The 24,571-nt window shown below is 41.1% G+C and overlaps 1 protein-coding gene across 2 annotated transcripts in view; it reads right to left on the bottom strand.

Moving 5' to 3' along the window:
- Positions 1-7,146: 7,146 nt before the first annotated feature.
- The window catches only part of ST6GALNAC5 (ST6 N-acetylgalactosaminide alpha-2,6-sialyltransferase 5), a 161,973-nt gene continuing 144,548 nt past the window's right edge, over positions 7,147-24,571 (bottom strand). Inside the window, exons 4-6 of one of the 2 annotated variants that reach the window (XM_019644054.1) lie at positions 20,621-20,728; positions 18,941-19,002; positions 7,147-9,756 (exon numbers count right to left, since the gene is read on the bottom strand). In XM_019644054.1, coding sequence (XP_019499599.1) covers positions 9,554-9,756; positions 18,941-19,002; positions 20,621-20,728 — 373 coding nt within the window. In that variant the 3' untranslated portion in view covers positions 7,147-9,553. The remainder of the gene's footprint in view (positions 9,757-18,940; positions 19,003-20,620; positions 20,729-24,571) is intronic. The other variant, XM_019644055.1, reaches the window with a different exon arrangement.

Genomic DNA, 24,571 nt, shown 5'->3' with positions numbered 1-24,571 from the left:
CTGGTGTAGGAAATGTTCTTGTTTGATTAGTTGTGAAAGTGCTTACAGATTAACAAGGCTGAATAGAATAGTGGTTAAGAGCCTGAGCTTCGTTATTTCTGTTGCTTGTCACCTTGATAACTACACATTATACAAAGAACGGGATGATTAAAATTACAAATAAAGAAATATACTTAAAAAGCAATAAAACCAAAGGTCAGGGAGAAAAATTAAGGCTGAAATAACAGAAACCAAATAAAAGGAATAAAAATAATACAATGAACAGGTTTTAAAAACCCCAGAAGCTCAGAAATTACAAAGTATAAGTAGGAAATATGAGAAAAAAGGATTAAAATTTTAGGTGTTAAAATCAGAAGCTTAGAATTTCAAATATATAGTTGTGAATAAGCTGAAGTAGAAAAAGGGAACCAAATGTTTTAAAGTGAAAGCAATGGAAGGGAAAATTAAATGGAATAGAAAGAGTAAGCCAGGTAGCTGAAACTATTTCTTTTAAAGGAAGGTTAAAATAAAGTTGAAACTAGTAAAAGGAATATAACATTCTCTAAGTGCTAAACATTTAGAAAAGAAAACAAATAAATATAGGAGACAAGAGATGAACAATTTAAAGAGAAGAGCATGACAAGAGCAAACGTTTTGGTTTTTTTTAATAGCAAGCTACCTACTTTTTAAAAAGACACCTGGGTTTTGTTATTGTTATTCTCCAGATACTCAAGCAACCACACATTCCAGTAGATTAACTATGTAACCTTGTTTCTCAAGGTCAGGTTCTTTGCAAATCCCCCTACGGGATTCCGTTGGGCCAAAAGCTAAAGGTAGCAAGCAGTTCAGAGTGTTGATGTTCATGTCTCCTGTGTCTGCATGGCTTTTCATTCAATACCTCGAAGAGTTGGGCCTGGAAGCAGAATGGAAGAAAGATACACACCGGCTTGGCCCGGCCCTGTGGTCTGCCTCGGCCCTACGAGCAGTCCTGTGGATGTGCCCTTCACCAATTGCCTAGAAGCCCAGCAGTCATTCTATAAATATATTTGCCTGCCTGCATAGCTCTGGGGGCTGAGGTGATTACAGACCCTTTTTCCTTCTCTTCACGTCGCTGGCTGCAGCTCAGACAATCATACTCTTTTGTAATATTTATGGTATCAGTTAGAAAGCGAATCAGTGGTTTCCAGACTTTTTGGCTACCACCTACAGTAAAAAATACATTTCATATTGTGACTCAGTACATATATATGAGCATATATCTATGACTAAACAAGAAGTATTACAAAATAAGTACCCTAATGTCATACACTGCTATTTTCTATTCTTTTGTATTTTGTTTTATAGAATTGTCGCAGGTAGAAGCTGGATCAGGTTTTCAAAAATATTTTGCTTCCATCTAAGAAATATGTTTTACATTATGACCGAATGCACATATTTGTGTATCCATTTGTATAATTAAAAAATAAGTTTAACAATAATATTGACTCAATATACTGTACCTTTTATTTTTTTATTATATTGTATTATAGTTTTATTGAATGACTTCTGGGTAATATCTGGCTATATTTGCATCTCTAAGCTTTCTACCAAGCAGACTCAATGACAATATGGAGAACCACAGCCAAAAAAAAAAAAAATGTCCAACAGGGTGGTAGAATTATTACAAACATCTTTGTACTGACAGTGCACTTTACTGCTCCCCGATGCTGATCTAATTAATCTACACATTATGTCCTTATTCCTCCAGTATTTTTCTTTTTTTCTCTTTTTAAAGATTTTTATTAAAATATAGCTAACATACAATATTATATTAGTTGCAGGTGTACATCATAGTTATTCAACAGTACCCACCTGGCATTATACATAGTTATTACCATATTATTGGTTATATTCCCTATGCTAAAGAAGTGATCACCATAATAAGTCCAGCAACCATCTGACACCATACCACGCTGTCACAATATTATTGACTATATTCCCTATGCTGTACATTACATCCCCGTGACTTATTGTTTTATACCTGGGACTTTGAACCTCTTATTCCCCTTTACTTTTTTCTCCCCTATTTTAATTTTTCAATTACAGTTGACATTCAATATTATTGTGTATTAATTTCAGGCATATAGCATAGTGATTAGACATTTATATAATTTATGAATTCTCCTGGTATTTTTCAAGTATGAATATCTCCTATGTGAATGACATAGCCTCAATCTCTAAGGTGTTTACAGTAAGAGATGGGGAACTAGGACTGTGGTGAAGAAAGCTCCAGGAGGGCCGGCCGAGTGGCGCGATGGTTAAGAACTGGCTTGGGACGCCTGAGGGCCCCGGTTCGGATCCCACATATGAGGGCCAGTGACACTGCCCTCTACAGCTAAGATGCTGAACAACAGCTCAACCTGGAGCTGGGCTGCCCGTGAGTCGCCAGTGACGGCTAGGCTGCAGCCCCTGCTATAGTGGGTTGCCATGGGCTACCGTATGTAGCCAGCAGCCAGCGTGAGCGGCCAGCAGCCGCAGTGAGCGGCCGTCCAGAAGCCGGCGACTGATCTGCCTCGCCTGGGAAGAGCGCAATGATGGTGCCAACTTGGGCCAGTGAAGCAATGTCCTCCACAACTAGACTAAAGAACAAAACGACAGCAACTTGTCTGTTCCCCTTCCCCCAATTCCCCAGCACTGTTCCCATCCCCACAATTCCCCAATAAAAATCTTTTAAAAAGAAAAAGAAAGCTCCAGGAGTTTCTAGAAGGTGTTATTGAATTGAGAATATTGGTTGAACACAAATTTTTTTGAAAATGACAAAAAAAACCAACATAAATATGCTTAAATAAAAAATAGAATTTATTTATATAACTGAGTGTCCAGAAGAGATTTTTCAGGCTCAGCTTGATCCATCACTCCTTGGCATTCTAAGATCTGTCTCTCATATCTGCTTCCCCTGTGATGACTCCATTCCCAAGGTGTTCTCCTTGTAGGAGCAAATAGGGCTTTAGCAGTCTCAAATGCTTTGGAAGTCTTTGGATTCCAGTCAAGATTTTCAGCATAGACAGCATTGTTAATAGCAACAGCTTCCACTGAGGAGGAAGGACTAAAGCTAAAGCTAAAAGTAAGTAGAGAGAAGTGAGCATGGACAAAAAGGAGGAAATCTACAAGGGGTGGATAAGAGAGCTAGAAACAGAGGCTGTGGTAAAATTATCATAGACCTTGACTTCCAAGGTGAAGGTGTGAATCTGGTGATGTTAGTAGTGAATCACCGAAGTTCGTGAAGCATGGAAGTCATATGAAAAAAAGCAATGCTTTAAGGGGTTATACAAAAGTTAAAAACTCTTTCTTCTGTTAAGAATGATTTTTTTTAAGAAAAACATCAAAATAACTTTTAGTATGAATGTATGTCAGTTTCTACACGATCACTCTTTGTTCTCAATATAATGCTATGTGGCCCTAATATAGAGAGAAACATATCTTGTTTGACTTATTTTAATAATAATACATCCATATCCTCAACACGAGATGTCTTTCATCTTAAATTAACCATCACTATTGCAAAATGTGTGTGTGTTTGTGTGTGTGCACGGTTTATTCTATCTGTGGCCTGCTTCTTTAAGCAGATATCAAAACTGTTGGGCTGATTCTGGCAAATAAAATGAAGAAGTTACATAGCTGAGGGAAGAAAAGGGAGGCCCAGTTCTCTAATCTGATTCAACTCCAAAAGGACAGAGTCATTGCAAGCAGAGAGCAGGGGAATAGCTGTATACTATAGTGGAGCAGAAGGCCCGTCAGCCAGTGCATCTCACAAGCCCACTCTCTACTCCCTTCCCAGTTGTGTGCCTTTCAAAGACTGCTAAACCTCCATCTTCTATAAAACTGGAATTCTATTGTTTCTATTGTACAGCGCTGTAGTAAGAATTAAATAAGAATATATGAAAGGCAGGCCGGCTGAGTGGCTCAGTTGGTTAAGAGCTTGCTCAAGAGTGCGAGCTCTGAGCAATAGCGGTTTGAGTCCTGGCCCGAGCTGAGTTGCCACTGAGCTGCCAACAGGTGGCAGGATGGCTCAGCTTAAATAAATAAATAAATATATATGAAAGGCTTGTTTTCATGATGACTCAGTCCCAGTGAGGACAGAAAGGTGCTCTGAATCTGCTGTAGAAATATGGCTGCCAATTTCTGTAGACACCCATGAGGTCAAAGTTGTTATGGCCTCCCCCATGTTAAAACATGTACTTGTCCAGAAAGTGCTTCCCACTCAATGATTTTCCCTTTTCCTACCCACCCTCTCTGGCACCTGGGCTTTTAAGACTTGGGTTACGTGTTGCTTCTGATAAAGCATGTTCTGATCTTACCACTGGAGTTGACCTCTCTTCTTATTGTATCCTGTTCAGATGTCTCTCCCAGAATTTGTTGTGTCTCACTTCTCACACTAAATGGGGGTTCCTTGGGTTCAGGTCAAGCTGGGATTCATCTCCATGTCTCTAGCGCCTATCACACTGCTCGAATCCAAGTAGAGATGCTTGGGAAAGGGAGTGAGAGAAAGAAATTATTTCAGCCAACATTGAAGGGGTTTCTGTCCTGCTCATAATTTAATGAGTGATGCAGGTGCTCACAGGTATGCTGATACGCAACATCTGTACCCGATGTTCTGCCGATGTTCTGCGGGAGGGAGGAGAGGAATTTTGACCTGAGTGCCCCAGGGAGGCCTCTGGAGCCTACCTGGTAAGTAAATGTCTTTACTCCATCTCATTTACTCTAAAGTAATTTAACCATTTGATGGGACAGACTTGTATAATGAGTTACATAACAATTGGCTTATTTTTTTTCCCCAACAGGTAGTTTCTTCCCTTTTGAAAATAAAACTTTCAGGAATTTGATCTTTGTTGGAAGCCAATTAAATATTAAAATTTTTCTCCCTCCTTCGCATAAGTCAACAGAATTGAAAGTTCATTGCACAGGGTTACGAGCTAATAGAAGCACAGAGCTTTCACATCAATTCCTCTCTTGTCTTCATGCTTAGTGCTTCCCCGTTCGGCATGCATTTAACTCTTGCATGAACTACCACGGTCTTCCAGGAATGCCTTTTTCCGATTCATTGTCACCAATGCAAAATGAGTCTCCTAAAGTATAGTTGACCGTTTAACAAGACAGGGGTTCGTGGTGCCAAACTCCCACGCAGTCGAAAATCCACACATAACTTTTGACTCCCCTAAAACTTTACTAGTTATAGCCTACTGTTGACTGGAAGACTTGCTGATAAAAAAATAAAAAAAAGATTTTGAATGTTATATGTATTACATACTGTATTCTTACAATAAAGGAAGCTTCGGAAAAGGAAATGTTATAAAGAAAATCATAAGGAAGAGAAAAATACATTTAGTGTGTTTATTGAAAAAAATCCATGTACAAGTAGACTCGTGTAATTCAAACCCATGTTGTTCAAGGGTCAACTGAAGTGATTTTGCCTGGAACCTTTCTCTGAATTCTGACTAACTACTAGGTTTAGTCCTCATTTCGTAGCCTGTATTCAGAACCCACGGTCTCTGTATTAGTTCTAGCCTCATCTCTCACAGCTGCTCCATGTGCGTCTTAACGCTCTGGCTCCATCAGGGGATTTATGGCAGCTCCAGGCTTCACTCACGTGGCTCCTTGCACCTTGAGTGCTGCCCCTTCCCTTGTGTCCCCATCTATTGGCAAGCCTTGCCCTCCACAATTTTTTTTCCTGTCTCCAACCTGCCTTCTAGGTCCAGTGGAGTAAACACTTGCCATTGGCAGCCCAGCATCCACTTTCCTGCTTTTCCCACTGTGCCCCATATTGTCTTTGGAAAATCAATCCCTTCCACTCTTAACCATGTGGTTTATGGGAGCTTAGCTCTATACACAGCTCCAGGTGTAGGCTCTGATCAGTTTAAACTTACTGGTATATCTTGTCCCCCAGACACCATCATTGTTTCTGGGATGGGGGCATGACCCTATGTAGGCATACAAACTCTTTCCCCAAGCTCATGGTGCTTTAGAGAGAATAGGAACGTAGCCCTTCTCTCAGAGTAGGTGTACTTGACAGTCCGAATTACGGCCTCAGTGGAATCCAGGGTGCATTTCTGAAATGAAGTCACTCCTACATAAGGGCAAATATTTGGGTCTATTATAAATAGGTACATTTAAGTAACACTGTCTTACTTCTAACCGAATTTTAGCTTTTCCCTTCTTCTTTTACCTAACATTCATTTCCAAATTAATATTTTTAATCTTTGGGGGGGGGGGTTTGATCTCAAAATGAGGTTATATCCTTCCATTTAAATGCAGCTCCAATAGACCAGTGATAGAGAGAATTTCTGAAAACAAAGGTAATCCATCTTGAGAGGGGTTGTTTGGGATCTGATTCACATATATCTAGTAGCAGTAACCTAAGGATTCCAAGACACCCCACACACACATTTCTCTTTTGGGTATAATATTGTGTGTTTTGCTTTCATTTATATTTTGAAGCACAGCTCTGACTCTGAAATCTTAGGAAGTTCTTGTATCGCTCGGTCTCATGTCTAGCCCTTCAGAACACATGCCAGGGTTAATCACACACGGGGACTTAGTTACCAAACACCCATTAACCATAATGAAAATCACGGAGCGAAGTCCCCACACAGCACAACTGAATATTTACCTCAGAATGTTCTTTTAATGTACGCTTTCTTGAGTGAATATTTACTATAGAATATTAAATGTAAGATTCCCCTTTTATGGGCCATTTGAAGTGATTGATTTTGTTTGTGAATTCCTGTATCTTTGCCCATAATGGCTATCTATTGTAATGGCCCCTGCCAAATGTTCTTGCATTGAAATAACAGACACCCTGGATCGTCTAGCTGTGGCCTTGTATTACTGTTGTCTTATAGCTAGGAGGAGGCTGACGACACAGCTGGAGAGAGAAGAAAAAGGTCTGTAACATAACGAGTATGACTTAGGCTTCAGACACAATCAGATATTGAAATCACTGGGGTTTGTAAACATGGTTTTGTAGTCACCTGTTATATCAGAGTTGATGTTTGATGGCATTGAATGGTGTCGAGACATATTTATGAAACAGTGGCAATATAAGAATTCAATTGCCCATAACCAGGTCCATCAGCACAATCTATCAGAATTCTAGGCATTTTCTTTAAATGCTACAATAAAACCACTGCCTAAGTGACAATTCCTTACATTTATTCATACAATGTTTTAAAAAATATAAACTCACACACTCACATATCCTAGCTACATGTATATTTAAAATATTTCCCAGTAAAGCCAGAAATTTCAGAATTTGGTTGCTTTTCACCCTTTAGAGGAGTTGCGAGGGGAAGTTCCAAAAAAGAAGGAGCTATCAGAGGGTCTTTTAAAAACAAACTCTAAAGCTTGAAGATAACACAGACATTTGAGATATTATTAGACTAGGTAATATGACTACCTCTTTGCATTTCCCAAGTATGCCTTCCTAATATTCCAGAAAAATAAAAGTAGTTAAAATAGTTCCCTACATCTGAACAACATAATCTCTTCAAGTGATAGTAAGGGTACCCTATAAATCAGTTATATAAAATTCACAAGCTTTTCATATGTCCATAAAGTATTGTGTAGTCAGAGTCCATGCTGTAGAAGAGGTCATACTAGAATAAAATTCCCTTTACAAACTATGAGAAAATGAGAAGAACACATTCCAGTATATTGTGGACAGACATTTCAATTGTACTGGCTTTTAACATCTCCAGCCACACCACAATAATACCAACTTTGTTTTTACTATATAAATATGTAGACTGTGTTTGCCTCTCAACAAGAGTACTCCATATAATTAACAGTACCAGCTAATGCAAAGGAATGGAATCTTATACTAATTAAGGGCAGGGGAAAGAAGTGGTAATGTGGGAAAGCCTCTATAATCACAAGCCAGGTCATGTTCTGTGAAATAATGTCAGTCTCCATACATAATATTTGCTGGTGCCTTCAAATTTGCCACTAGAAAAACTAAGTCCTTCTAAGCCATGTGTAAAAAAAACACTGCTGTGTTTTTAAAAGACTATTTTTGAACAGTATTATTTGCTTAAATGAAAATCTTTCATACCAACTGATCTCGGCTCTGAATAAAATAAGTCCTTCATACTCCCCCAGACCAGGGAATGGCAATGAATGTAATGTAAGATTTGCAGCAAGTGAATCTGAATAGTTCATAGGATAAATGAGTCAGATGATAGAAAATCTCCTTATATTCTCTTCTCACCGACTCACAGAAGAGCAGTTTCTTGCTCTTGTAGCCAGGCAAAACCATGGAAACCCCCCCCCCCTCTCTCTCTATATATATATATCAGGTGCAAGGAGCACCAGAAAAGCAAGGAGTAGATTTTAGCTAATGGGGACCACAGAGAAAGTATGTTTTAACCACAAGAGGGAGATAGGTCACAGGGGAATATAAAAATCCCCCTAAAAGAGGCTCCTGCTACTGTGGGAGCCCCATGATGGGTCAATGAGAGGCTCAAAGAATTTGGGATTTGGAATGAAACTGAAGAGGTCATCTGGTACAGTGAGATCATTTTGCAGAAGAGGAAACTATGGCTTAAATGAAGTGACCTACATCAATTATTAGTCAAGAAAACTATCTTTAAGTTTCTCTTGTTAGTATCTTTTTGTATTACTGACACAGTTTTTGGTTTTCAGTTTTGTTATTTGGAGCATTTCTGTCCCTTGGACAATGTCTTAGCTATTCCTGAAGGCTAAGGGTTCAAAATACAAGACACCATATTGAAGCCAAATACCAGTTGCCTGCTAGCAGTGAGCATGTGAACACAGTAACTCATCAACCAGGTTGTAGGCATTTTCCAACTATTGTTTGAGATTCAAGACTTAGGATAAATTGCCTAAATAAATATAAGGATAAATTACCACATAATAATCTATAAAAATACTAGCCTAGAGTACACTACAAAACTCTCAATAAATAAATACTGGGCATTTGCTTTATGAAAGTTAGTGGAGATGTGCTCTTTAGAAACCATGTCCATACTTTCAGGCTGCTTGTTTACAAATCTCACACACACACACACACACACACACACACACACACACACACACACACAGAGTCCCACAGATGACAAAGGGTACACATCAGGTTAGGATACAACTTGATAAAAAATTGTCTTTTGACATGGCATTTCTATAAAGGGATACAACTAATATTATTTGTTGAGTTGCTCATGTTTCAGTTTCGAAGGCAAAGCTTGAAGAGATGCCAGATGTTTTTAGCCATGGCAGCATCACTGAAACAAGTGTTCAGCTCCAAAGGTAACCCCTTTTGAAAGAGACAACATTCATTAAGACATATTAGTTCTGGAACTTTCCCTTCTAAGCCAGCTGCACTGCTTTGTAGTCATATCTTGTAGGCATCTGTACATAGTTCTTCTTGAGGAGAGAAGCTATTTCCTGCTGTACCAGTTCTGTTCCTTTTTTGTGTCCGGTGGCTCAGGAAGTTCAGCGCCCGGTATCTGATACGGTGGATACTTGTGATTTAGGTCTGGCACTCTCATTCCTCAGAACACAGGTTTATTCTCAGGATGATTTATAGCAAGTGATTCTGGTTTCCAGTCTGGTTGAAAAAAGTGAATATTGAATGTCCGTGCCCAGTTCTTAAAGACTCGTTTCTCTGTGATAAAGCGGTGATGACTGCCCTTTCGCCCTCGCTCATGGGAGAGGTACATTGTACATTCATCTGGCCCAAAAGGTTCATAATAATGATAAGGTACCGAAGGGTGATTGGGATCCCTGGAGGAGGAAAATGAGATAACTGATTAAAGCAGAGAAAAAAGAAAACTCCTTTGACTGATAAGGTAAGATGTTATCTTTAATAAGCTGATAAGCACAAATAATATTTTCAAGTTAAATGAATTTCAACAAATGTGTTTTTTTTTTTTCGTTCTGACATTTAAGCAATAAGCAAGTGGAGAGGTTTTGAGGTTGTGAAATAAATGCAATGACCGTCATAATCAAACAGAGGGAATGAAAGTGTACTGTAGGATGTTCAGGCTTTTGGGATTCAAAAGCTGCATATTAGTAAGGCCAACTAGGGTTCTGATTTCTACTCTTGCCCTCATAAAGTCTATTTACCACAAGCAGGCTAGAGGTATTTACAAAATAGAAACGGATTCTTCTCCTTCCCCCTTTCAACTCTCAAGTCCTTCAGAGACTCCCAGTTATATTAAGAGTGTATGGGCCTATAGGGTGTTACATAATCTCACTCCTCCCCAGAGCCTTCTCCTAACCCACCTGACCTTGTTCACTAAGCACCGCGCCAGCCTCACTGGCCTTCCTGATTGTCACCTCTTCCAAGCTTGTCCCTACCCTGAGGCCTCTGCACTTGAGGGCAGTCACTTGGCTGGAACACGCCCTTATCAGTTCGCTCCTTTCGGCTTTGGGAATCGACTCTTTACCTGATGCCTGCCCCCTTTGCTCCCTCTCACTTGGTCTTATTTTCTTTACAGCGTCAAACACTCTCTGAAACTGCTGGTGTTGTTTCTTTGCTTAATGTCTGTTCATGAGGGCAAGCCTTTGTCTTGTTCCTCGTAGGTGCTCAACAAATAACTTTTGACTTTCTATTGTTGAAAGAAATGTATACGGAGTTAGCAGCTACACAGCAAGCCTCTAAAGACAATTTCTCCTCCAGGTACAGAAAGCTGGTGATCTTAGTTTGATTCCATGAGAGAGAAAGAAGTTAGCAGGCTGATGCCACCATTTTTTTCTTGTTGTTCTAGATAGATGATGTACTCAAATCTAGTCTCTAAGTCCAGAAATTCCAAATCCTCAATTTGTGCTGTGTAGCCTGACAGTCCCAAAAGTTTCACGTTTCTATATCCCTGTCTCCAACTCACATAAGAGACACTGGCTCATTTCTTCAAGGTCGTGTGCATAGAATTAATGTGTGTGTGTGGGGTGGGATGGGGTTGCTGGGGGGTGCCCTTGTTGTAGGGCTACTAAAGTATCTAAAACCCAAAGAACCTTGGTGTCAGACTGGTTTCCATTCTAGGCCAGTCCTCTCCCCTCTTCTGTCTTGAAGTCTAGATGATAAGCTTAGTTAAGATAGCCCAACAGATAAACTTTCCTACCTTGAGCTACACTCACTAACAGGACTTGTAGCAGACTATGCTGTTCTTAGCTTTTTTCTTAGAAGGCCCAGGTGTCTCTGCAAACCACCTTTCTGTGCTGATGTCCTGGGGTCCCCTCTCTGGTAACAAGGGCTCTACTCTAAGTACAGTAACTTGGTTTCCCAAAGATGTCCATCTTGCTAGACACCTATTCATTTTCTTCAGAGAAGATCAATACCCAAATGGCTTTTAGAGTAGCAACTTTACCAGGGTCAGGGATCGAAGTCTTTTATCAAGAGGGGTGTTGAGTTTGTGGCTCTGACAACAATAAACCTTTGAGCTGTTTCTCCTCTAAGGTTAAAGTTCTTCCAGGAAAAGAGATTTATTTTTTCTCATGCAGCATTTAAACCTACCTCATCCTTGGTTGAATGCTGTGCTGAATTAATACTTTTCATCTCGATTATGCCTGTCTCAAAAGTATCACTATGTTCTATAATGAAACATCAGAAACTGTGCAGTCTAGTTATTATAGATATCACTTATTTAATTACCTTAGAAATTGGAATCTCCTTAACATTTTAATAGAGGGTGTTTTCAATACAGAAAATGCATGCTAGGAAAAAGTTAAGTTGGAACTGACCACTAGAAGAAAAAAATAAATAAAAAGAAATACAAAGTTGTGAGACAAATCTCCCATTTCATAAGGTATAATTTGTGGAACTATGCCACATTCATGCAGCCATGGTATACTTGGGGTTAAGCTTTTATTCCAGTATGGATCAGGTTTTAAATCTGATTCATCTAAGTTTTGGATATATCCTTGGCATCAATCTGACTAAAGAAACAATTAGGTTTCTAAAAATAATCATGGGATTGATTTGGCACCTCGGAACAGAGAGAAATTGTAAACCAGCTAAAGGATGCTATCGGATCAATTTCCTTATTCAGGATGACCATCTCTTTGGATGAAAACTTATCTGGTCCATATCGATCACCTAAAGGGAGCATTAAGTTTACATATTCGATACATTTAATTCTTGATTTTGAAAGTGTCCAAATAAGTGGGGGGTTGTTTCTATCCTTTAAAATGCTGTCCAAATGGCAGAAACATGCTTTGTGAGGCTGCGAAGGCAGAGCCCACGCAACTGCAGAAACAGTCCTCCAGCTGTGAGTCCGCCATCGGCCATAATTCACTGTTGCATTCAGAAAGCCCGTCCCCTGTAAGGTCATAATTCCTTAGGTCTTTCCTCAAACCTGATTTCGTAAAGGCTGCCATGGCTTTTTTCTTCCTTCACCTGATCCCAGTGAAAAGAACAATAAATATCAGCAGAATATCAATGGTCAGGGGGCTACTGTTGGAAAGGGAGGGTTGTGTTTGGGCCAGGGGCGCTGAAAGAAAGAAGGTGTGAGGGTAGGGTGGGTATGATGATCCCAGAGCCCGTTACCCAGTGGCTGCAGGCTGTCATCAGCACGCCAAAGGCCAGTGCGGGAACCAAGTCTGCAGCATAACAGGAAGAAGGATTTTTTTCCTTATGATGTAAGCAGGTGGGGAGAGTAAAAGAACTAACATTTAGTGCACATGGGGAGCTTTAATGAAATACCGTTGCCTGTGTTCCACCTCCATTGATCCTGATTTAATTGACTTGGAGACAGGCCCAGGCATGGGTATTTAAGAAAGTGCCTTAAGTTTGAGTATCAAAATAACTAATGGCAGTATTGGATTATAAAGCCCATAAAATAAAACAAATGAGTCCACGATAATGTCAATAAATAACTGAATAATTAAATGATCGAGAAGAAACAGCATTTCCTAGCAGAAAAATTCCAATTACTAAATCTAGAAAGAAGGAGGGAATAGAAAATCACCATTAGAAAAGCACAGTAATTGTTGCAGTCAAGGTGCACCAATGAATAGAGAACATTAGTGGGAATAAAGATGAGGCGAAATAGGTTATTTGCATACAGTATCTCCCCCAAGATACTTATTAATGAGAAAGGGAAATTAGCAACTTTACAATGAGGAAATCCAGCAGACACCACCTCAAGCAAGTGATAAAGGTTAACTTGGCCACTAATAAGACATTTTGACATCATGTACCTCTTGGTATGAGATGTTGAGAAAGGCTTATTACTTCTGTGGGATCCATTCTAGTAATGCACAGCCTCAATCTAATCATGAGAAAACATCACACAAATCCAAAGTGAGCGACATACAGCCTACAAAAATGACCAGAATTCTTCAAAAGCATCAAAGTCATGAAAGGTAAGGGAAGACCGAGGGACTGTCACAGATTGGAGGATATGAAGGAGACACTGGAAGTAAATGCAAAGGGACCCTGGATCGGGTCCTGGAGGAGATGAAGGACAGAAGAAAGAAAACTGCTGAAATCTGAATGAAGTCTGTAGTTTAGGTAAGAATACTGTGCTGGTGTTAATTTCTTAGTTTTGATATTTGGACTATAATTATGCAACATGTTAACATTAGTGGAAGGTGGGTGAAGGGTATACAGGAACACTCGGAGCCATTTTTGCAACTTTTTCTGTAAGCCTAAAACTGTTTCAAAACAAACAAAAAAATTTTAATATAATAATCTTCAAAAGCTCCTTTTAGGAGATTCTAATATGCAGCCAGGTTTCAGGTGGCTGATTTAGTGAAACACCCACTCAGCCTTGGTACTTATATTCTCTCCTTTACTTCCCCATCAGGCATCTAAGGTAAGTATCACTGCTCTGCTTGATAGGTGAGCATCGGCACCTGGGGGGCCTGGCTTTAGGCACACAGCCTCACGTATGGACCATCCAAGCTGCTAGACTTGACCCTTGCAGCCCCAAACCCAGTGCTCAGCACTCCATATAGACTAACTTATTTAATCCTCACAATGTCCCAGTGAGAGAGGTACTATAATTACTCCTGTTTTACAGATGAGATAACTCATGCATAGAGAAACTGAGGAAGTTTCAGGGCCCAGTTTTGGACTAAAGCTGTCCTCTAAGGGTGAGGCTCTGTGTCTTGGAAACACTCCTGTCGTAATGGCACCCCAGGTTCCCATTGGGGTTGGCAACAGCTTTGTCCTTGCTGCATTTCCCCCAAGCACCTCTCTATAGAGGTGCCCCATGCTTGGCAGACACTGTGCAGCTGGTCAGGAAGTGAAGCAGAGGCGTCATGCTCATTTACAAACCTGCCTACTGATGGTAATGGCAGCAGGAGTTCTCAGTGTTCCGTTTTTGAGTCTTCTAAAGCTAAGCTGTACAATTGGAAAGAAACCTCATAACACTGACGAGAAAGGGAGGCTACTTCCGTTTCCAGGTATGATCTAGGCTAACCCTGCTCTCTGGGCTGGGGGCTGGACTACCCATAAGAGAAGAATGGCACCTCTGTCTCTTTCTAGAGCTCTCAGACACTTCCTCTAAGCATGCTTCTATTCTTGGCGTGGTACCTGGCATACAGTAAGCAGTAGGAAATGCTTGAGGAATAGAGTTGAATCAATAGCTGTCAAGTTGTCTACGTTGTTCTGAAATTGGCTTGCACGGGGGGCCTGTGGGAACACTATGTAGCATTCAGATGAAAATGTTCTTACAACAGGCTTTCCTAAACATCTGCCTCAGGCCTATGAGACCCACTGAGCCACCTTGATTCTGCTGCCTGATTTCTTGCTCCTGTGTATTTGGGGCACACTGAGCACCAAGAGCCTACAGCTGTTTATCCTACATGGGGCAAAGAGCCAAAGTGAGTCACCTGAACCCATGCCCCACAACCCACCCAGGCACCTCAGGTGGTGCCATAACCTCTCCTACTATGTCAATGTCAATGGTACCCACAGGCGGGAGAAGGAAAGTAATGAAAACACTCGGGGACTGGTCGAATTATGGTAAAGAAAGAAGAGACCATACACATCTACAAAGAAATACAGCAATATATTTTAAATCTACTTCTACTTCATACAATGTGAACCACATGGGTGTGTTCCCACTCCATACCCGTCCTCTATAAGCATCTGATTCTACACGGTGCACTGTTGCCAGGTAGGAACTTTCCCGGTTACGCTGGCAGCTTTATAAATGTTCACTAGCTAATAATTCTAGCAGAATCAACTCTCTGATATTCACGATACCTTTGAGATGTCCTTCACATTATGGATGAGATATTAATTTAGTTCCGTGACAGTGATCACTCTGAGCCATTACTCCTCTAATTAATACTCAAGAAATAATGGGTAACTGAGAGTTGTAAACTTGGTAATGTGTTAAGTATGACCGGAAATAAGATTATTAGATAGAATTTAAATGCTTAGCCCATTATTATTGCAAATAATTTACAATAGGAAATGAGATTAAAAATACTCAGGGCAACTTAGTTTGGAAAGCAATGATAACAGACCTTTCCACTGCAATTTATAGTCTACCCAGAGAGAATGGCTTCCTGTATGGATATAACAGGGTTTAAGGGTCTACTGTCTGCATAATAATATATATTTTGATGCTGTCTAGGATGCAACATGGGATTAATTTTCTCCAGCATTCTGAACACTGATGAGCCTGGACTCTGGTGATAAAGGCAGGATGGAGATCGATGCCTGACGCCTGAGCACCTCTTTGAGGACCCAGGGCTGGCCCTGGTTGAGAATGAAACACGTGGCCACCACCGACTTCTGAGGATCCTCGAAATCTGAATTGGCCCTTTGCTGCTTACACTTTTCATTCACCTGACACTTTTGGTCTTGAGATAAGTTTAGAATCAGTCTCTTAAACATGGCTAAGGAAAGCAAGGATTTTAAAATGTATTCACTAAGCCAATCAATACTGAATACATACTATGTGCCAGACACAGTGACAAGTGCTAAAGATACAAATGTTGATTGAGATACAACCCTTGATTTTAAGGAGCCTACAGGCAAATGACAGATCAGTCAGTGAGGTGGGACAGGAGTGGAGGTGGCAGAGGGCCCAGGGGGGCACCGGTGGGGTCTGACTCAAGCAGGAGGTCAGAGGAAGCTGGGAGGAGAGCCTGCGCCTCCTGAAACAGTGAAGTGAGGGGTTAGGAGCTTTGGATCTTGAGCCCTGCAGACAGAATTCAAACCCTCGCTCAGACACCATCTGCCCTACAACCTTGGTCAGCTGTCTTATGTCTTTAAGCTTCCTATATAAAATGATGATCATAATAATGTTTACCTCATGGGATTATCATAAAGGCTCGGTGAAATGGCATATGTATTCATACTAAGTGCGGGGCCGGCATATAGTCTACGCAGAAAAAAAAATACTAATCAACCATTAGTATTCGTAGCAAAGAATGAGTGGTAACAAGGAAGGGACGGTCATTCCCAGCTGAAGGCAAAGGGGCTGGGATCTGCAGGCTGAGGTCCTTTGTAAAGCTCTCAGTATGGCTAAAATAAGTCTGTGTGAGCAGAGACGGTGAGACTGAAGTGAACCCAGAAGCAGGGTCCTGAGGGACTTGTGTGCTGAGGTAGGGAGTGTGCATTCTGTTCTAAAAGCTTTGGGGAGCGACTGAAGGCTTTATTTAGGAGATAGAGTCAGATTTGTGACACTCAGACGACTGAAGGCAAGGACCCTGTCTCATTCTTCTTTGATTACATCCCCAGGGCCCAACACAAACTACTTGAATGAATGGAAGTCTCTCTGATTAATGTAGTAAATGACTTCTTTTGAGGGTACGAATCATACCTTAAGTTCCCAAAAGTTCATGTACCAAAACTGAAAAATTGGCTCTCTTTTTGTTTGCTGAAGTCTTGTCATGTGGCTAACTCTTCATTCCTGTGAAAAACTGGGCACCTGAAGAAGCAACGGTGGGGGCAGGTACACCGTGAGCAGCCTCGTGTGATGTCCTGCAGTGGCTGGAGGCCACATGAAGCCAATTCTCCACAGTGACGAGAAATGGGGTCCAGTTTACACAGGGGCTGTGTATGTACCCCTTGCCAGCAACCAGGCCTCCTCACCACTGAGCACCACTCCGTAGCCTTAGTGCAGTGCTCTCTGAACATCTCCTCACAATGTGCTAATGGCTGTTCACACTTGTGGATTCATGAGTCCCTTCACCTGGTAAATGTATGCATGCTTAACTTACACCAGGCCGTGCCAAGCACTCCTCATCTATTACTCGGTGGAACTATCACATAAACCCTACAGGTAAGAACTGCTGTCACCATCTTTCAGATATGGAAACTCAGGCATCTGAGACAATCATTAAGTAGCTTGCCCAAAGTCACTAAAGCTCAGTAGGGCCAAATAACGTCCTCAAGGTCAACAACTTCCGAGAGACAGAAATGGTTCTTTCACTCACAGCAACACCGTTTTACCACAGCACTAAAGAGAGAGTAGCGACCAGGGCCATTCATTCACTTGATATTTATGGAGCATCTGCTACAGGCCAGCATGGTAAATAGCCACTGTCCTTGCGTGAGGGTTCCAACAGTGCACCAAATACATAAATATCTCTGTCTTGGAGGAGTTTACATTTTGGTAGACTCAACCAACTGGAGCTCTGAAAACTCACAAAAGCTTCCTGTACCACTTTTGGCTCTGTTGATATCTTCCTTATGCCCCAGAGCTCCTGCATGACACATGGGCCCTGCTCGGCCCCTGACAGTTGTAGCTTCTTCCAAATAAAGACGAAAGCGGGGGAGTGCTGGGCGGCCAGGCTGCCTGACTGGCTAGTTGGGTGTCAGGGTTGCCTATCCTGGGCAGAGAGTCCCCTCTCTCCAGCTGCCCACAATCAGAGTATGCTCCCGAGGACCTGGGGACCCCCTGCCCTGCTTGTTTAGAGGAGACATGTCCCCCCAGCACTTGAGCCCTGGGTGTCCCTGCCTGCTCCTCTGTTGCTGGAGGACAGCTGGGTAACTGGGTTGAGCAGCTGGGAGAAGCAGGCCAAAAAAAAAAAAAAAAGCAGAGGTGGGAAAGGTTAGAATGGTGGGACTGGCTTACAAGTTGCTTTTTCACTCTTTGGTGGCAGACACTGTGTGCAAGAGTCGTTTGACTCTAAGAGGCTTTGCTGTGTTCACTGTTTTTTGGTGTGGGTAGGGTTTATTGTGAGCCTCTAGGACACAAAGCTGTGTCCTATTCTTTGAACAGCCCTAAATTCTTGGTACCTTTCAGGGCAAATCTCAAGTACTTATAATAATAATAATAATAATAATAATAATAATAATAATAATAATTTCATATATCTTACAGTATAATATTAATGGATTAGTAATAATAATCATTTTTACTGAGCACTGATTGTGTGTTGGTCACTGTATTAGATGCTCTACATCCATGATCTTTTTTTTTTTAACTGAGCCATCCTGCCACCTGTTGGCAGCTCAGTGGCAACTCAGCTTGGTCCAGGAATCGAACCACTATTGCTCAGAGCTCACACTCTTGAGCGAGCTCTTAACCAACCGAGCTACTCAGCCGGCCCTTCTACATCCATGATGTTATTTAACCCTCACCATGACCTGCTTGCTCTTATTTTTTTACCCCCGTTTTGCAGATGAAGAAAGCAAGGCTCAAGATCACCCAGTTAGGAACCGGGTGCCTGGTGGTTCAGCCAACATGCCTTGGAATGAATATTAAAGGAACTTGGGCATCAGTCTGTGCTGCTCCTGGTTCTTCCTGTCTCACGCTCCATAAACAGGCATCACAATTGAGCAGGATGCTCTTTCTAGCCGAACTATCTCCTCCAAATGACACCCAGCACAATTCTCCACTTTCTCTGACAGGACGCTGGGCTTGTGGATCCTTTTGTAGAGTTCTTGCTGAAAGCATCTTGTGAGAGCAACTATCAAACCTTTTGAATGGTGGCTGAGAAACAGAAACCCAGAGCAGGTGGCAACATATTTGTATGGTGCACTGACATTATCTTAACTTACTTGTTAATGCCATTCCATAAATTGTTTCCATCCTACATACAAGACGTCTTGATGAACTATTTCTGAGTAAGAGAAATGAGACGTTAACTTGCCTTTCATTTATTTTCCATAATAAATGGAATATTTCCTTGAGCACTCTAAGTCATTAACATTTCAATTTATTCATGCGCTTTCTCTCTGGTGTCCTAATGGAAATATTACATAATTATATCTGCCATATAATCATCAGCTTTGACAGCTCTTTGTATGCTCATAAGTGCCGCTCCCACTGTTTTTGTTAGCCTGTTGATTTTAGGAGGCAGTTTGCTTTCTTACACCTCCTTACTTTTTGCACACAGAATGTTAAACGGGGAAACAAGGCCAGTGAATTAAGTGATGAGGAACTGGGTGAGAATCCAAGCTAACTCTTGCCATGTACGAGGCCCTGTTCCAAGCACTTTACATGTATTAACTAACTTAATTAATCCACCTACAACCCTATGAGGCAGAATCTATTATTATCATCACATCGACTTCTCATATTGAGGAAGCTGAGACACACAGAGATTGAGTAACAAGTTCAAGGTCATGCTAAGTTAGTAAGTGGGCAGGCTGGGCTTTGAACCTGTGCAGTCTGGCTCCAAACTCTACACCCTTCCTCACTGTATTATGTCACCCCTGGGGACAAATGAGTCCACGCACATATGAAAGGCTTGCTTTGTCCACACCTTTCCTTCTCCTCTGCCACCTGACTCTTACACAAAAACTATTACTGCTGCTGTGTTGGGCCTTGGGGTTAAAAAGAGTGGGAGAAAAGTGGCCAAGTGGTAATGGCATGATTAACTCTTTCTCATCCCCGCTTCAAACCTCAAAATTGTAGATTTTGCATAAAGGCCCAATGGCCTTTGAGAAGTTGTTAGGTTTAAAACACATGAAACAAGCATAAATTCTAAAGAGCAAGTTTAAAATACCCCTCCATCCCAGGTTTTACCATTTGAAGACACGACTGAGGCCATGTGTGGGCCAGCAGGCATTCCTGAATATAAGGCACTCTCTGAATTTACAGGCTTCATGACTTTAAATTACAGATGAGTCCTCAATCAGGCTTCTGCAAATCAGTACATTTGTTAGTTCACACCGAACTCTGCCCGGGCACATGCCAGGAGGTAACTTACAATAGCAACAGAGATGTGTGTATGTTCCCTTTAAAGTGATACATCAAAATAATTATGCCTGTGTTTTGGCCTTAGAAGCCAAAAACCGAGGCTACTGATGTGGTGAGAGAAAGAGGCTCAAAGGAATATTTTAATTTTAGAAAACAGGCATTATCGTCAAAGAAATTACCCTCTTTAATTCATTAAAAATTACTACATTCCTTTCAAATGAGAATAAAGCTAATATTTCTTAATGCTTGTTCATCATTAATATTATGCCAATTATTGCATTAGTTTTGGTTGATAAATATTCAGAGGATAAATAAAGCCCACAAGATGGATTACTTCTCCAGCAGTACAAACAAAACTTTCAATATTTTATATCACATAATTAAATGCTGTTTGTTGTTTCTAGAACCAGAACTTGGGACATGTTAATTAATTGCTTCAAGAAGACAGACATGTTTTGTGGTTGATATTTGGAATCATATATTTATAAACCCTGCACAACACTGCTGATGAATTACATTTCTAGAATAAATCCTACCTGCAGAAGTCTGGGGGCACCATGCCATAAACATCGATCCTGTCACAGAGCTCCAGTGCAATCGTCATTGTGAACCAGCCAGTGCTGAGCCAAGTGTTGGAGATCTTCCTGGAAGAAACAATAATTATGTCTGCAAGCGGGTAAAATAATCACTATACCCAACTACCATCATAAATGCTTTCTGAGGCAAGGCAGACTATAAATCCTCTCTCTCCGTTTGGTAAATAGATGGAACCTAGCCAGATAGCTGTCTCTTACCAACAGCACCACCATATTGCATGGTACAATGACAAGTGATGTTGATGCGCCTCCATGGTGGATCTGTGACACTAAAGGATGCTCAAGGGACTTCTACATCATCAAAAATGATGACCAAAGTTGTGTTTAAGTGCATATTACCACAACTCAATTTCTTATAAGATGACAATCCCCTTGGGTCAACTATTAACCAGAATACTTGATTAACTAGAACTATTCCTTGTTCCCGAAGCAAGATGGATAATAAAGAGCTTATTAAATATGAATAAACACAGATATGTCTGACTATGTATCAATCGATCCATCATTGATCAAATGATCTTAGGGTAAAAGCTTGCCTTCCACTAAACTAAAACCAACATCTTGATTGAATGTCTTTCTTTAGGAGTATAGTAAGTCCTCACTTAACATTGTCGATACATTCTTGGAAACTGCCACTTCAAGCAAAACAATTTATAACAAAACCAATTTTACCATAGGCTAATTGATATAAGTAAGAGTTAAGTTCCTAAGGCATATTTCTGGTAATAAAAACATCACCAAACTTTTTTTTTTTTTAAGATTTTTATTGGAGAATTGGGGGGATGGGAACAGTGCTGGGGAATTGGGGGAAGGGGAACACACAAGTTGCTGTCGTTTTGTTCTTCAGTCTAGTTGTGGAGGACATCGCTTCACTGGCCCAAGTTGGCACCATCATTGTGCTCTTCCTGGGCGAGGCAGATCAGTCGCCGGCTTCTGGACGGCCGCTCACTGCGGCTGCTGGCCGCTCACGCTGGCTGCTGGCTACACACGGCAGCCCATGGCAACCCACTGCCACAGAGGCTGCAGCCTACGCCGTCCCCGGCGACCCACGGCAGCCCAGCTCCAGGTTGAGCTGTTGTTCAGCATCTTAGCTGTAGAGGGCAGTGTCACTGGCCCTCATACGTGGGATCCGAAATGGGGCCCTCCGGCGTCCCAAGCCAGTTCTTAACCATTGCACCACTCGGCTGGCCCTCACCAAACTTTTAAATAAAGACCCAAAACATTTCTAATATTAAACATTAAAATAAATGTGAGCTATATGTATATTTAAGAAAGATTAATAAAAAAGTAAGATTATTTTCCAACCTGTTTATTCTAGTTCAGGATCACAAGTGACCGGAGCCTATCACGGCAGCTAAAGGCACAAGGAGAGACGAACCCTGGACAGCACGCCCTTCTATCGGAGGACACACTCACACATATTAAGACTGGGACAATTTAGACACACCAATTCACGTCAGTTGCACATCTTTGGGATGTGGAAGGAAACTAAGGTACCAGGAGAAAACCCACACAGACATGGGGAGAATGTACAAACTTCACACAGACAGTGGCCCCAGCTGGGAATTGATTTTTTTTTTCCTCATCAATGTTATAGCAAAGCAGTGTTCAACAAAATGACGTGCGTGATTTGAGGACCTGCTGTACATTCATTCAAGAAGGGGCTAATGACCACAGGAAAAGGACCACAGGAATGCTTATATTTAAATGAGCATTGGCTTTATTTTACCTCAGAACATTCAGGGCCCTCTGAAAAATTTTATTAGAAGACCAAAAACTGACAAAATTTAAGGAATGAATCTGTGCATTCCAACATTTATTCATTCAAACATCTGTATTGAGCTCCAACCACATGCCAAGCCTAGAGAGAACTGTGGAGACACAACATCAAGTTCTAATTGACCCTGTGAGAATGATTTTGTCTACTGTGCTATGCTGCTGTGGGTATTAATTCAATTCTTTGGGGCTGTGCTTTTCCTGTTTTTTTTTTTTCTTCCCCAGTGCTTATGGCATGCCTCATTAGCCAGTTTCAAACACCTATCCCCAAGGTCAGACCATCTGACTCTGCCCAGACATAGCACCATGTGTTGTGAATGACAAGACTGCAGAAAAGCTTTTCTACTTGCACTGTGTAGCACCCCTCTTTAAGAAGGAAGAATTTTTGTTAAGCGGTTTGCACTATTTCCATTTCACATAAGGAGCTAAACAAAACAAAACAAAAAGGCATTTTAAGAAGCCCTTTGTTTTGTCAAGAACCTGAGAGGAATACGTGATTTAGTTATTCCTGGGTTCATGGTTTTACTCATCTTTGTTTCCCATCCATTTATCCTGACCCAGTAATAGCCCAGAGAGTACATTTAAAAGATCCTAAAGATGGGAATACCATGGGTTTGTATCTTAACAGTTTCTATCACTAACCAGCTGAATGACCTGAGGCGGGTTATTACTGGTCTTTGAGCCTGGATTTCTTATCTATAACGCGGACTTGGGAAGCTCCCTCTCCCTGGGCTCCTTTGAGAACTAAATGAGAGAACACCATAGAAAGTGTCTAGTCTGGTGTGCTGATACATGAAGACCGCTTCCTCCTCTCTTGGTTGCTAGGTTGGAACAAATGAAGTCAATAATTCCAGCCATTTCTTTCAGGGCTTCTTAGCACCCACAAAGAGTCTGACATCCTTTCAACCCTCTGCCACTGGCTCTTATGTAGGAGCCCAACAGTAGTCGGGGAAGTAATCACAAAATTCTGGAATGTCCAGCCTGCATACGTAGTAACAATCCCCTTTACTTCTCACCAGGGCTATATATTCATGAGACTTTTGGGAATGTAGGAGGTGGATGGAGCAGAAATGACTGAATGGGGACGGGGAAGGGCAAGAAGTGCCTTGCCTCATATTAGAGCCTGTCTTCACCTATGTGACTGTGACAATACGATGGTCAGTTCCAGACTTAAAGACAGGGAGTGAATAATTGGGTGTATCGTAGAGCCCAGGAAGAGAATGACAGCTCACTTTTATCCCCAGGTTCCTGATCTGGGAATCACACCCGTGTCCTTCCTTATCCTTTTAGAGTTGCCTGGTTGGAAAACGCCAAGAAAAACACCAAGAGGGCTTTTCCCAGTAGCAGAAACTCCCCATGATTTTGGCTTTCTTTTGTGTGATGTAGGAGACATCACAAGCCACAGCCTGAACTACAGGAGGATGTGGCTCCACAGAGAAAGGTTTCATGGGTAAAAATGAGAATACAAAGTGGAGGATTAAAGAAACTAAAGTGAAGAGTTCTTTAACATGCCACTTAAAATTCCCCAGACTTTCTAAATAATAGCCTTTTGAGATCACATGCTATCGAAATGCAACTGCTTTGTGCTGTCTTTCTTCAAAAGATTTTGAATTCTTTTCCCAACAAAGACATAGCCACTGTTTTTATACTTAATCAGCTATAATAAAGGAATATGAAGAGCTGTCATGTGCTTATTAGGGGAAATTATCAGATATTCTTTTATATGATGAAGTAACACACTGAGCTGATAATTCTACAGTGCACACTAAATTACAATTAAAGGCCTTTCTGCTCCACCAGAATCTCATTTATAATCTCTATGGAAATATTCTTCCTGCAGTTATTTCATTTATGCTTCTTTTATCTGATTACTATAATATTGGTTCTGAATCATATTTTCCTAATGTACCCTTATTCAATTATAAAGTTATTTTCAAGTACAGTTACTTTCTAATGTCAAAGAACACCACTTGGCCATATATGTCATTTGTCAAGCTACTTAATTGCAGATTGTTCCTGAGCCATTTTTTCCCCCCTCTACTTTTTTTTTTTTTTTAAAGATTTTTATTGGGGAATTGGGGGAAGGGGAACAGACAAGTTGCTGTCGGTTTTTTT

The sequence above is a fragment of the Hipposideros armiger genome, unplaced genomic scaffold, assembly GCF_001890085.2.
Source record: "Hipposideros armiger isolate ML-2016 unplaced genomic scaffold, ASM189008v1 scaffold_84, whole genome shotgun sequence".
Lineage (NCBI taxonomy): Eukaryota > Metazoa > Chordata > Mammalia > Chiroptera > Hipposideridae > Hipposideros > Hipposideros armiger.
Note: the sequence above shows the minus strand (reverse complement) of the source record. Positions and strands in the feature narration are given on the sequence as shown.